Source organism: Panicum virgatum, chromosome 5N (assembly GCF_016808335.1).
Source record: "Panicum virgatum strain AP13 chromosome 5N, P.virgatum_v5, whole genome shotgun sequence".
Taxonomy (NCBI): Eukaryota; Viridiplantae; Streptophyta; class Magnoliopsida; order Poales; family Poaceae; genus Panicum; species Panicum virgatum.
The window spans coordinates 53,847,258-53,861,173 of NC_053149.1; the positions used below are offsets into that span (position 1 = coordinate 53,847,258).

The following is a 13,916-nucleotide window of genomic DNA, read 5'->3' on the forward strand; positions in this document are numbered from 1 at the left end:
CGGATCCCCGTCACTTCGATCGCGCGCCGCTTTCTATCCGGACGAACAAGAGCATTGAGCACAAGCACATGATCGGTTCTCACTGGTTCTGGGTTCGCGATTGCTAGCCCTCTGCCGGAACTTTTTTTTTAGACCAACTGCGGTGGACTAAAGGAATTGAGCAATTTACATAGCTGGGTTTCGGTGGGACTTATCTAAAAGAACCCAACTGCACTTTTTTAGAAAAAAAAAATCGCATTTTTCCTACTCGGCTATATTAGAGTCATGATATTTTCCCCTGCCAACTGCTCAAGATGCTTGGCATCTTACACATTGGTATCTTTAAATTGATTTTAGTCGAACTGCTCGCTGATTGGCAGCAAATACACAGGTCCGATGGTATCACATTTCTTGCCTCTTGTTCGAGTACCATTTCTTTATGCCATTCTCGAAGCAGAATAAAAATGAGTCAGCAGCCATTAGATGTATAGTGCCGTGGAAGTGGTAACTTTTTCGGTATACCACTAGTCCTGCATCCTCCAAAAAAATAACTCCCCTAACCTTGGCCATCCCGGCACTGGCAGCCCTCCCGGACACAAAAGAAAAACTCCCCGGCGCCATGTGAACATACACAAGGCCAACTGAATGAAATCAAGATTTCAGTGAACTGACACATAGAAATCTGCTTAATTTTCGATTGGTTTTCTGGAGTTTACGTGGTTGCTAGTACAACACAGACATAATATTTTCACCAAAAAAACAGACATAATCTTCAAGAAAACACACCGCACAGGTTTTTTTTTTAGAATCACACAGTATAACAAAGACGCCCACAACACGCACGCACACTCACACCCTATGAATACACGTACGCAAACACTACCCCTATGAGCACCTACGAAGGACTGAGCATCGGCAGATCTGAAGATTCACGAAGTCACCACTGGCGCACCGGTAAATTCTAAGAAAATCCCAAAAAAACACACCGGACAGGTGGTTTCCTATTCTCAATCAGGTTCTGGGCTGTACAAACAACGTGGAAGAGATGCTCGAAGCGCAATAGCCAAGGTGAGCATTCCCCCGGGCCTCGGCAAACGGCCCATTAAGATACTTCCCGCGTCATTTTAAAATCCTCTCACTTGGCATACCCCCAACGACCTGAGAAATATACCATCGTCACTCGTCATCAGTACAAGAAGAGATGTTAGGACCTCTCGCGGGGGGAGCGATCTGCTTGCTTGCCCTCTCGATCGTCCTGTGCACCGGCGATCTCCGTTCCAACGCCACCAGGTCCGCCGCCGTGCTCTCGCTTGACGACTACGAGGAGGACAACGGCGCCGACTCGTCCTCCTTCTCCTTCACCTTCCCGGAGACGCGGCCGCGCGGGCTGGTGTTCGGGTTCTACGACGCGACGTGCCCCGACGCTGAGGAGATCGTGTCGTCCACGGTGCGCAGGCTTTACCACGATGTAACGAGCATGTCACCATTTATGCCATTTCGAGTAATTTTGGTGATCGAATGACAACATAATCAATGAGACTAATATAATTGTTAAGATGACCATTATCAGGCTTTTAGGTTCAAGTGATGACAAAGACAAAAAAAAAGATAGCCAAAGTTAGGCCCGAAGGGCCGCCCATACGGAGGTTCCGCTACCCGGTTAGCGGACGGGGGTCGAGGGGGAGCCGTCCCTCGCGAGTCTCAGGGCAGCGCCCTGAAAGCTCTTCGGTCAGTAGCACCGGAAGAACCGACGCATGAGCATCGGTGCATCCGATGGTTGTCGGAAGAACCGACGCCATGGTATTTTGGTGCAGAAGGAAATCGAAACCAAGTCAGTTTATAGGCACCGGATGAACCATGGTTCAAAAAGGGAGCATCGGTGCATTGGGCGTACTGTGTTCCAGAGACGATGCAAGTCGCGCAAGAGCCAAGTCTTCAGCATCGTTTGAACCGCCGCGCTCGTCCGCCTCTTCTTTCACGACTGCGCAGGCTTTACCACGAGGACTCCAACGTCGCCGCCGCGCTCGTCCGCTTCTTCTTTCACGACTGCTTCATCCACGTACGTCCGAACAAACCCCGGTGCCCTGTGCCCGGCTTCCTCGTCGTGTTGCCGTTTCTGTTACCCGCGACGCTCACGCACGCACACGCCAAGATGCCGTCTCCTCCTGGACGGTGCGTGCAGGGCTGCGACGCCTCGGTGCTCCTGGACCGCGTCGGCGGCTGCAGGTCGGAGCGGGACGCCAGCCCGAACCTGTCGCTGCGAGGTTTCGGCGCCGTCGAGGCGATCAAGCAGAGGGTGGAGGCGGCGTGCCCCGGGACAGTCTCCTTCCCGGACATCCTGGCCCTCGCCGCGCGGGACAGCCTCGTCCTGGTGGGCGGGCCTGCCTACCCGGTGCTCACCGGCCGCCGCGACAGCGCCGAGAGCTTCTACTACGAAGCGGCGGCCGGGAACATCCCGGCCCCGAACGCCACCTACGCCATGACGCTCGACGCGTTCGCGCACCGCGGCTTCACCGAGCGCGAGACCGTCGCGCTCTTAGGTCTATCTGCAGTCTGCACGGCACCATGTCTGCCAATTTGAGCTCCCTGATCTGAAGTAGTCTCTTGCGCTGACGCGCGCCTTTTGCCCTCGCAGGAGCTCACAGCATCGGGAAGGTGCGGTGCAGGTTCTTCACGGACAGGATCTAAAACTTCGCAGGGACCGGCGCGCCGGACGACTCCATCGACCCGGACATGGTCGGCGAGATGAGGGCGGTGTGCGGCCGCGACGGCGGCGCACCGATGGAGATGGGGTACTACCGGCAGGGTCGGGAGGTGGGCTTCGGCGCCCACTACTACGCGGAGCTGCTGGAGGGGCGAGGCATCCTGCGCGCGGACCAGCAGCTCACGGCCGGGAGCACCGTGCGTTGGGTGCGTGTGTACGCGTCCGGGGCGCGCGGCGAGGACGTGATCGCGAGGACTTCGCGCACGCCATGGTCAAGCTGTCGGCGATCGCGCCGCTGACCGGGTCGGACGGGCAGGTGCGGATCCGTTGCTCGAAGCCTGTCGAGGACAGTTGAACAGCTTGCCACGTGTGCTGGTAATCTTTTTCCGAAGGAAAATGTATTGATCTTAGCGTATTACACCGGCTCTTTTACAAATAGGATAAAAAAAATTAAAAAAAATCCAAAACTCCTGTTCATCTTCCTCGAAGCCTTCAGAGATCCGTTCGTCACCGCCGCCGAAGCCGCTTCCCAATCGTCGTCGGGCACCAGAGCCAATCTCCACAAGGTGGAGGCCGCAGAGGAGGGCTTACTTCTAGGCGAATCAGCCGAGTACACTGCCTCCCAGGCGCATCGGCCAACTCCTGTACCCACGACGCATCCTTCGATTCTACCGCCGGCAATCCGAGCAAAGCTCAGATTTTCACCAAAGATCATCTTTCTCGAGATTAACAGGGTCAACAACATCATCACCTGAAGAAGACGACGATGCGCCGGCCCTCGACTCTTGTACAGGTCTCCACAGCCTCTCCGTTGACGTCGGAGTAGATCGCCATCGGAGAACGGAAGAGGCTGGGAGAAATTATTCCGCTACGCCGCCGTCGCTTCCGCATCGCCGGCGTCGCCAGGAAAAGTAAGCCGCAGAGGAGCCACACTCCTCCGACAAAACCTAACTTCACCGCCGAACATCGACGACGAGCAAATTCTAGACCTAGGTGGACTCAATTAAGACCTTATAAAAACAAACGATCTGTTAAAGAGACGGACCCCCGCTCCTCGTCACCACCGGCAGCGAGGCCGGAGGCGAGAGAACGGGGGACGCAAACGGTGGCGGCGGCGGGGTCGCCCCTCCGCTTCTTTCTTTCGCGAGAGAAAAGAATAAAGTTGGATATCGTTTACCAGGCGGAGTGGTTGTGGCACTAGCCAACTGCTCTTCTTTAATCGCTGGCAATCATTGAACAGTATCATCGTGACTGGTGTGTTCCGACAGAAATAAAAAAAATCATTTCTACCCCCCCTCCCCCCCCAAAAAACAGAATATTTTCATTTCAGAAAAATGTTATTGCCGTTTAAAAAACGTGAAACTTCTGAACTTCTATGTACAGAGCAAGAGCAAGTCTGACTTTTTTCTGAGGGAACAGAGCAGGTCTGATTTTTTTTCTCTCTCTCTCTTTTTGAGGGAACAGAGCAAGTCTGATTTTTCTTTTTTTGAGGGAACAAGTCTGTTGGGCTGACGAGAGGGCCATTTGTTGCATGTGGCCTGTGACCCAGTTAAGGCGTGGGTTGGGCCGAGCTTTATCTTTTACCTGCACACCTGCACATAGGAAACCGGCAAACCTATAAATGTTCCAGAAGTTAGTTTGCAACGAAACTTGCATTTAGGCTCAGTGGGAGTGTCATCGACACAGTTACCAAGATTGGAAACTTAAAAACTGTGCCAGTGGAGTGTCATGGTGATGACACTCCTCTCACATTTCATGACACTCCTCTTTTCTTTCTTCTCATACTATTAGTATATATTAGTAAATTTAATGTCCATGACACTTCTATGACACTCCCACTAAAATTGACCTTATATAATTCGTGCAGAACGTAATTTCCTGCTGACGGGAGGGACTGAGGGAGGAGTGGACTGCTTGCATTGAACAGTGAGGCGACATGCGGTCGCGGCAGGGTTGGTCAAGCTGGTGGGCCAGAGTTTAAATTTTAAAATGCATTTTCTCTTAACCCATGAGTCTTTCTTCGATTCCATTTGAACCTGTTTAGAATTAATACAATAAAGTGAAATCTCATATGTAAATTTTTTATTATTTTTTAAAAATTCAACATTTGAAATATATACGTTCAGCATTTTTTTATATACATCTTCAACATTTCAACCTAAAAAATTGAACTAGTTTTTTTTGCAAAAAATGTTATTGAACTAATTTATTGGAATTTTTGAACTAAATCTGGATAAAGCTTGAATCTTGTATATTAAAATATTTAGTGTATTAATATAATATTCTGAATATAGTAGATCGCAAGATATTTACAAAAAATAAGAAATTATTGGTATGGATTAAAATAAAAATAAAAAAAGACAGCATACACATACTTCGCTACGTTGTGCTGTCCGTGCATGGGCTGCTGCGCCCTCCTCGGTCCTTCTCCGCTGAGTTGTCAGTTTTCACAGACTGACGTGAGCCGTGTGACATGCATGCTGCTTAACCATTTTCCGTGAGACATGTAGGGATGCCCATACGAAACACTGCAGTTCGCTTATTACCAACATCCGAGACAGGTGATTGCTCCCACCGAATGCCTTCGTTTCACATGACAAAACAATGGGACATTCTCCCTCCGTCCTGAAATATAAGTCATTCTGGTATTTTACTAGATTCATTAAACATTCTCTGAATTTAGACAAATTGTATGTCCAGATTCATTGAACATTCTATGAATCTGGACATAGTAAAATACTTCGAGGATATCTTACATTTAAGAACGGAGGAAGTACATACATGTATATGTTTCCTCCAGAAGTCCAGAGAGATACGTCTAACGGAGCACAATTGCATCTCGCTCCGTAGCCCCCGAGAATCCACTCTCCAGAATACTTTCCGTACGTGGAAACAAGGATGCACACGTACGCTTTGCGCTGACGAAACAATGGATGGCTCGGCTTTTGCGGTTCGGCAGTCCATGATGTGTTGATGACTTTGGTGTAGAAGAGGAAACGGACAAGCGTATTGCAGCAGCATGACTTGGCTATTCGAGTCATCTTTTTTTCCTCTCTCTCTCTCTCTCTACAAAATAGCCCTCATGTATTCATTGCGAGCGCTGTGCACACGGCAGCACTACTCTTGTCAAGTATCTTGTGCTCGAGCGCAATGCTGTGCCACTGCCAGTGCTAGAGAGACAGTACTGAGACACAATTTACTTTCTTCATCCCCTCTCGAATCCGAGCGGACGCTCCTGGACACTCCAGTTCCTTGTACAACTCGCAAGTCCCAAGTTAGCAGGGCTGCAGGAAGAGAGCTGCTATTTTTGGCGAGCACACCCCATGTTTCAAGCTTCACCGCAGCCTCACCAGCCAGTGAACGCCCAGAACGCGCGCGGCGCCGGGCAGCGCGCCAGTGAGCCGAAGCAGCCGAACCCCGGCCAAGGCCACTGGCCGCCCAACGCGAAGGCAGCAGAGCGGCGACGCATCACGCATGCATCAGCGCCCCGGTCAGCCCCGGAAAACCAGGGTGCGGGCAGCGAGTCCCCCGGGTTGAGTTCAAAACAGCCGGGCCGTTTGTCCCGGCGCCCGCAGGGAATCCCGATGCGCGGAGCGGGAGGGTGGAACGCATGGCATGCCAGCCCGCGCCTCCCACCCCGCGCTTGCCACCTCGCGCCCGCGCGGTTGGCCGCGCCTGCGCGCCCGCGGCCTCGCCCCGCGACGGGGAGTTGGCCTCCCCCACCCCCTGCGCCCATTTTCAGAGCCCGCCCGCCACTTGTCACCGCGTGCCCCCGCCTCCGCGTCTCCGCCGCCCGCCCCATCCGGCTATAAAAGCCCCGCCCGCCCCAACCCTAGGCGCCGCCGCCGCCGCCGCCTCCTCCTTCCAGCGTAGCCTTCTTCTCCGTCTCCGCCCGTCCCACCGGTATGGCCGGAATCAGCAAACGCCGCACCTCCCCGGCCTCCACCTCCTCCTCCTCCGGTGACGGCATACCGCGGCGGATCACCCGGAAGCCGAGGTCCGTACGCCGCGGGCCCCGCGGCCCCGCCCGGAGGCCACCGGCGCCTCGACCAGTGAGTGCCTCGGAATTCACGGTCTCCTCCTACTGTGCGGGTATATATGCGTCGGGCGCGAGGAGATGGTGGTGGGCCGGCGTGGTGCGGAGGTGCGGTGGGCTGGAGGCCCAGAGGGGAGGAAACTTGCGATCCCCCCTGTCCTCCCCATTGTGGCCGGAATTTAGAATATTTGTGGGCGATCTGGGGTCTGATCCGTACGATATTTCTGATTTGATTAGTAAATCGTTGTCCTCTAGCAGTTGCTTGCAGGCTTGGTCCGAATTCCACGATCAATTTGGGCGATCTACTGTACGGATGCGTGCTTTGCATTGGTTACCATGGCGTATTATGTGTGATCAATTGGCGATGTACGTTGCAAATGTTGGGTTAATGGATGGTAGGTTGAGGAATGTGGATTGTGGAGAGGCATAATGCTGTTGCTTATCTGTCGATTTTGTGGTAGTGATGCCTCATTACAGTGTAGTTTCAGCGGTAGTAATGCCTAATTACCCATGTTTTTGGGGTCAATTTGGAATAGTGCAATTTTGGCATTGTGAAGTTTGATCGCTTACTGCTGTCACACGTGGCACAAGGCTAGAAGATGCCATGTACATCTCATATTGCCTTTTCAGGGGTTCGGAGCATTTTGACAAGTGCAAAGTTTGGTAGATTGCCAGTGTACATGTGTGTGTTATAATTAGGAGTGCGGCCCAAATAAAATTGGTCGGAACTGGCTGTGTATAGTGTGCATCATCCTTGGTTGCCACTGAGTCACTGACACTAGCCAGAAGCTAGTAGTTATTGTAGTGTTTGTACTATACATCTTTTTTTGTAGGGATACATAAATCCTGTTTGAATCATGCAAGTGACTGATATATGTCATGGACCAGTATTCTTATTGGCAGCACTGGCCCACTATATGGAGTATAAATAATGAAACAGTGTCTCATTGTTGGGCTCTGGCGTTCTTGACCCGCAGTGGTCAAGGAGCCTTTTATTTAATTAACCAAAAGAGAATAGATCTCTTGATCTAAAGTGCTAGTTTTTTCCCCCATATTTGATATAAACATTTAGATAGTGTGAAATCTCCTCTTTAATGTGGAAACTGGAGTTTTCTGCTGTGTTCCTGAAAAGGATTACGAAGATGAGGGAACTATGTGCAAATTAGCAGAAAATTTTGTTTTTGGTTGTACGGTTTCTATTACTGGTGATGAATTGCATAAGCACGAGTCTGTTATGCATGAACAGTAGTAGAATAATATAGGTATAGTATAATACTTGTCTACAATTTGGTCGTTTGGAAATGTCATTATTCTGATTATCTGCATTGGAAGGTAGAGTAGTGAACCAGTTTTCTAACGCATAGTAGCTCTTCTGCTATTCCTTTTGTATAAACTGTTGATTTTTTGGCCTCAAGCCCTTTTCCCAGATTATATCAAGTCCATGAAAGTATATGTATGCCATATGATTGGTCTCTGAATCCATCTATCATTTGATGCAGGTACATGCTCTGGACTTGAATACGGCTGCTCTTGATCCAGATGTAAGGTTTATACAAACAATTTAGAGTAATTATTCCTTTTTGCAAAGAAAGAGTTAACAGGTTACAGTTCACTCTTCTGGGTTAATAGATTCTATAATGTTTTGTGTAGCATTATGCTACAGGATTGAGAGTTCTTCTGCAGAAGGAGCTCCGAAATAGCGATGTAAACCAACTTGGAAGAATTGTTCTCCCAAAGGTCAGTTATCAATGCAATTAATTTTCTCTTCAGAATTATTTCTCTTTTCCACTTATTCAATACACACATTTCTCTCTAACTATTGATACTGGTTGCTGATGAATGAATTCCACAGAAGGAGGCAGAGTCTTACCTTCCCATTCTGTTATCAAAGGACGGAAAAAGTTTATGTATGTATGATTTGCTAAATGCACGACTGTGGACCTTCAAGTACAGGTGGGATCTTGTGAATTATTTGGATCTAATGCTTGTTACACTGAGTAAACTGAACCCTGCACTTTGCTAAGCTTAATTTAGAAGAATAAAATATTATGCTGCGGAGCAGCTTAAGAACAATTTGTGGATTTAAAATTAATGAGATGCAACACATTAATTCTTTCCATCCTTTGTTCCCATTGTGAATTTGTGATCCTAGCCTGAGTTGAATACTACCAAAATTGTAAGTTTATCTGAAAGAAGCAAACTGCAGATAAGATTGTGGCCATCTTATGATATTGTGCTTGTATCTTTTTTTTTTTGAGGGGTAATCTACATCCAATGAATCCCATTTTGGAATGTTACATTTGGCGAGTGATGTTGAGCTTTTTATTTAATGTGGATTCTTCCTGTGAATATGAAGAAATGTGGTTTCATTCTGCTGTTATTTTTATTAAGGTTTTGCTAATCCACTAGCTAGAGTGATAGATTCCATCATCTCTTATGCAGATATTGGCCCAACAATAAAAGCAGGATGTATGTACTTGAAAATACTGGTGAGTACGTACTTTCCTTTTACCCTTGTCCTATATTATACCCCCTCTCCACTTCTGTGAGGCGTATTTTGATTTGAAAAATCAAACTTCAAAAGTTCTATCAAACAATTAGTCGAACTATATGAAGTTAAAATATTATTTTGAAAACTCATTTTTTTCATACAAACAACAATAGATGGCGGTGGTAATGGACTACTGGGGTATTATTTTAGGTCAATGCTCTTACACTTTCTAGACATCTTTAAACATTCCAGGAGACTATATAAAAGCTCATGAGCTTCAGCAAGGAGACTTCATTGTGATATACAAAGATGACGGGAACGACCGCTTTGTACTCACTTTTCCTCATGAGCATTTAACTAACTTGCTCCGCCATCCATATATATACAGTTGCTTACAGTGTGCTGTATGTATTTCATGAAGGTCATAGGAGCAAAGAAGGCGGGATATGAACAGACTGCCACTGTTCCGCAAATCCATGAGCACATGCACATCACTGCCGCCACATTGCCAGCTCCACAAGTGTTCCATGACTATGCAGCCCCCGTTGCACCAGAAGCTGACATGCTCGCACTTGTGCCCCAAGCCGACGAGATATTCGACGGGATACTCAACTCCCTGCCAGAGATACCAGTAGCCAACGTGAGGTACTCCGACTTCTTCGACCCGTTTGGTGACTCTATGGACATGGCAAATCCCCTGGGCTCCAACCACTCCGTCAACCTGGCTACGCATTTCCACGACGAGAAGGCTGGGAGCTCTTCGTTTCCCTACTACCCAAAGTCTGGGCCTCTGATGTGAGATCCATGCAGAAAGAACTGCTGGATCGGATCAGGCAACACCCTGCGTGAAGTTCAGGAAAAAAATTTCCTCGCTGACGCCATTGCTGTACATCCCAATAATTGGTGTCCTCATTTTGTATGTTGTTTTGTAGTATATGATGATTGACCAGCGGCTGCTGTGTTTATGTGTAAAAGAGTAACTCTGCAAGAACTGAACACCGCATCAGATGCAAACGCTAGGCTCTGATGTTTCTCCTGCACCTCGTGAATGTGCAGGTACATAATCGAAAGTCAGCCTGTGCATTTACCTTGGCCAAGAACCTGGTGCTGCTGGTTTGAGTAACCTCCCATTCTCACGTGGTTCTTGGGCACAGGCTCCTCATCGGAGCGTTATAGATGCCAACCCTTTTTCTGTTTAGTTTCAGCCACTTGCTTGTCCCCACAAGACGTCCGGAACTGGTTCTTGCATGTAACACCCCTAAAACTAATCTGAGCATAATCATGTCATCATATGAATCATCATTTAAATTTGAAACTGCAATTAAGTCGATTTCCGAAATGTCCGGATTTTAATCCGGAATATCCGGGTTAGGGCATACCCGGAGTATCCGAACTGAAACCCGGAGTATCCGGGATTACTGTAGCGGGCACGTGTCACCCTCACATCATTTGTTTGCAACCTCACCTCCCCGGCCCCACGTGTCATCCCCAGCCTCTCCCATGCACCAGCACACCTCCCCACCCTCTTCCTACTCACTCTCACTCTCTCCAACCCTCTCCCTCTCCTCTTGGCCATGGGAGAGCTCCCCCTCCCCTTTCACCATTGAAGCCACCCCCTACCTCGCCGGAGCTTCGCCGGAGGATCGCCGGAGCATGACGCCGGCGAGCTGCACCATCTCCATCTCATCTCCTTGGAGCTTCTCCAACAAGCTTCTTCCTCATCTCCATCCCCTTCTTCAAGCTCCAAGCAAGAGGACGAGCTCGAGCTTCACCAAGCCCTCCCCACCATCTTCAAGGACCTACTGGTGTTGCACTTGTCGCCGGTAAGCTCATCCCCATCCCCGATCCATGCCCATTGCCCTAGGTTGGAGCCATTAGAGCCTCTCTCACCATTGATGACCTAGAGCTCTCAAACCCCAATGCATGTTGGTTTTAGCTACCAAAATAGACTCCCCACGTTCCTACGAATCTTTAGAAATAAACCTCACCCCAAACCGAGGTCAGAATCGCCGGGAACGGACATTTCAATGTTCATACGTCGAGCTGCCGGATAGTCCGGAGTTACTGTAGAAAAGTTCGGGGCCCAGACTATTCGGGGCTGAAACGCGGACTATCCGGGGTTGCTTGTCCGGAGTGTCCGGGAACCCCTATAAAATGGTCCTTTGATAGTTATTTAATCCCATTGCTTTTAGTTATACTTGATCCTCATATGTAGTATATATTTAGCCTCTTTTATCATGGTTTGCACTAATTAATCATACTTTCTCATATCATATCCATCTCATTGCAATCATTCATAGCATGTATATTTATTTAGCATCATTGCATCCGTGTAGAGACCGAGACGCCGGATCAAGAGGCGGGTGAGCACGAGCCGGAGCTCGTGGGTGATGACGCTTCCTTTGAAACTCAAGGCAGGCACCTAAGCATTCTCTTACCCCATATTTTGGATCAATGAAGTATATATATGTGTCTTGATTGTGCATGAGTTACTATCTGTGTATATATATCAATGCTTGCTTAGAACCTACTTGATGCATTACCAACCTTGCCTAGGATAACCCCTCCTAGTTAAGTATGCTTGTTAGGCATCACGAATTATATGCTTAGTGAAAGTGCATCTCGGCCCCTAGTGTGTTTTGGTGGATTGATTGACACCATGATTAAAGGACTAACTATCTTGTTGAGTATATGAGCAGGAATTGATTATCATAATTGTAATCTATGTGATGAAATGAATCAAGATTCAAAGACATATGCTCATATGACAAGATGAATGACATGTTCTAGTATGAGAATATTAACAAGCAACAGCTACCATGGAAATTGGGATATGTATCAACGATAAAGAATTTATTCGTATATCCAAATGAAACTTGTTGATGTAAGTGGAATTCAAAATGACAAGCCAAGGTATTGTGAATGAGATAAAGGTGTATGCTTAGGCATAGTCTTACAATTGGAGAAACTTGTCATAAGGAATGTATGAGATAGTTGATGATCAAGCAAGCATGAAAGAAATGATGTTCAATGTAATGACAAAATCAATGTGAGTTCAAGAGGGCTCTTGAGGATAAATGGATGGGATCGAAAGGCGTGTTTCTAGAGGCTATGTAAGCAAAGACTTGGCATGAGCAAAGAAACCGATAATGATCAAGTCCAAGAATTCTAAGAGACATGGAGAATTTCATATTGACAAGTGTCATTCATTAGAGAAGAAAAATTGCTTGTGAATCAAAATGGATTTCATTGTGAGTTAAATGTGATACAAGCCTATGTGAAGCTATATATGATGTAAGGATGAAGAGTTGGAATTCGAGAATGGGTTTCTAGAAACTAAGCTTGGAGAAGGACAATTGTGGTTGTGCCGAGGAACCAATGCTAGGGTGATGAAACATTCTTTGGGTTCAACTTGAAGAATCTTGGTCATGTATGGTGTTCATGTTAGCAAGTATCAATCTTTCTAGAATCTTATTGTGAAGACGGTGACTTGAACTAGAAGTGGATTTCATTCAAGGATAAAGGTTCAAGGCCACTAGCTCAAGGAAGATGTGCTCAAAGTAAAGAAGCCAAGTTGGATGCACACCTCAGATTGTGATTGATCAACACACGGCATAGGATGAAAAAGAGAAGCTCAAGAAGTTGAAATGTAGTTTATCTTTGATCTTGAGTTTAGGTATGTCGTACTATCAAGAGGGATGCATCACAATGATCTTTGGTTTAGTCTCAGTACTCAAGTAACCCATGTGAGTTGAGAGAGACACAAAAGCCTCACGTACACATTTTAACATTGCTGCCAGGGCAAATCCGGAAGTTCCGGATTTGGCACACGTGGCACTAACGGCTAGTTGGTTTGAAAACCCGGAGGTTCCGAGTTGTAGAATCCGGAAGTTCCGGGTTCTAACTGTCACATAACGGCTAGTTTTGTTGGGACCGGCTATTTATACCCCCTTAGCCCCCTCCTTGGTGGGCTGCTGTTTCAGACTTTATTCTGTTCATTGCTAGTCATCCCAAGAATCTTGGTAGCCATAGTTGAGATCTCCCCAACCTCTCTTTGTGAGATTGTGTGATTAGTGTATATCCTTGAGTTGGGTTGAGAAAGTGAATGCTTGAGAGCACTAGAGAGCACAGCAAACCTTGAGCACTTGAGCTTAGCCGAGATTTGTGTGATTCGCTTTTATTACTCTTGGAGGTGAAGCCCCCTAAACGGCTAGGCGTCGCCGGTTAGCTCCCAAGGATTGTGGTGAGCAGCGACAAGTTTGTTACAGCACCGATCTTGTGCCACGAGGGCGCATGGTCATATAGTGGAAGGAGGAAATAGCTTGACCTTGGGGTCGATATAATCTTCCTCAACGGAGACTAGGATTCACACGTGGGTGCACGGGGTGAATCTGAACTTCGGTAAAACAAATCCTTGTGTTCATTGCATTTATATTTTTTTTGTGGATTTGAAGAGCTCTCCATTAGACACTTGTGTCTTGGAGATATTGTTGTTTCGTATGTGCAGGATCTGCGTGAACCTGCTCAAGGAACTTCTCTGAGCAGACTCTACAATTGGGGTTTGAATTTACATTCATTTATTAGAACTACTCTTATTGTGTTCACTCTGTTCTGAGTGAACTCGGAAATTCCAGATTGACAAACCCGGAAGTTCCGAGTTCACATATTGTCTAGCCCAAATCCGGAAGTTCCAGATTTGAAACCCG

At 47.6% G+C, this 13,916-nt stretch overlaps 1 protein-coding gene and 1 pseudogene across 1 annotated transcript; both read left to right on the top strand.

Moving 5' to 3' along the window:
* The first annotated feature begins 1,180 nt into the window (after window positions 1–1,180).
* LOC120675366 lies at window positions 1,181–3,038 on the top strand (annotated as a pseudogene).
* Window positions 3,039–6,588: 3,550 nt separating this feature from the next.
* On the top strand, window positions 6,589–10,076 carry LOC120675393 (B3 domain-containing protein LFL1-like). The gene is made up of 7 exons (XM_039956604.1): window positions 6,589–6,735; window positions 8,219–8,260; window positions 8,370–8,456; window positions 8,572–8,672; window positions 9,162–9,208; window positions 9,463–9,539; window positions 9,632–10,076. Exons 1-7 carry the CDS (start codon window positions 6,589–6,591, stop codon window positions 10,007–10,009), a joined length of 879 nt encoding a protein of 292 aa, XP_039812538.1. The 3' UTR covers window positions 10,010–10,076.
* The last annotated feature ends 3,840 nt before the right edge of the window (window positions 10,077–13,916 follow it).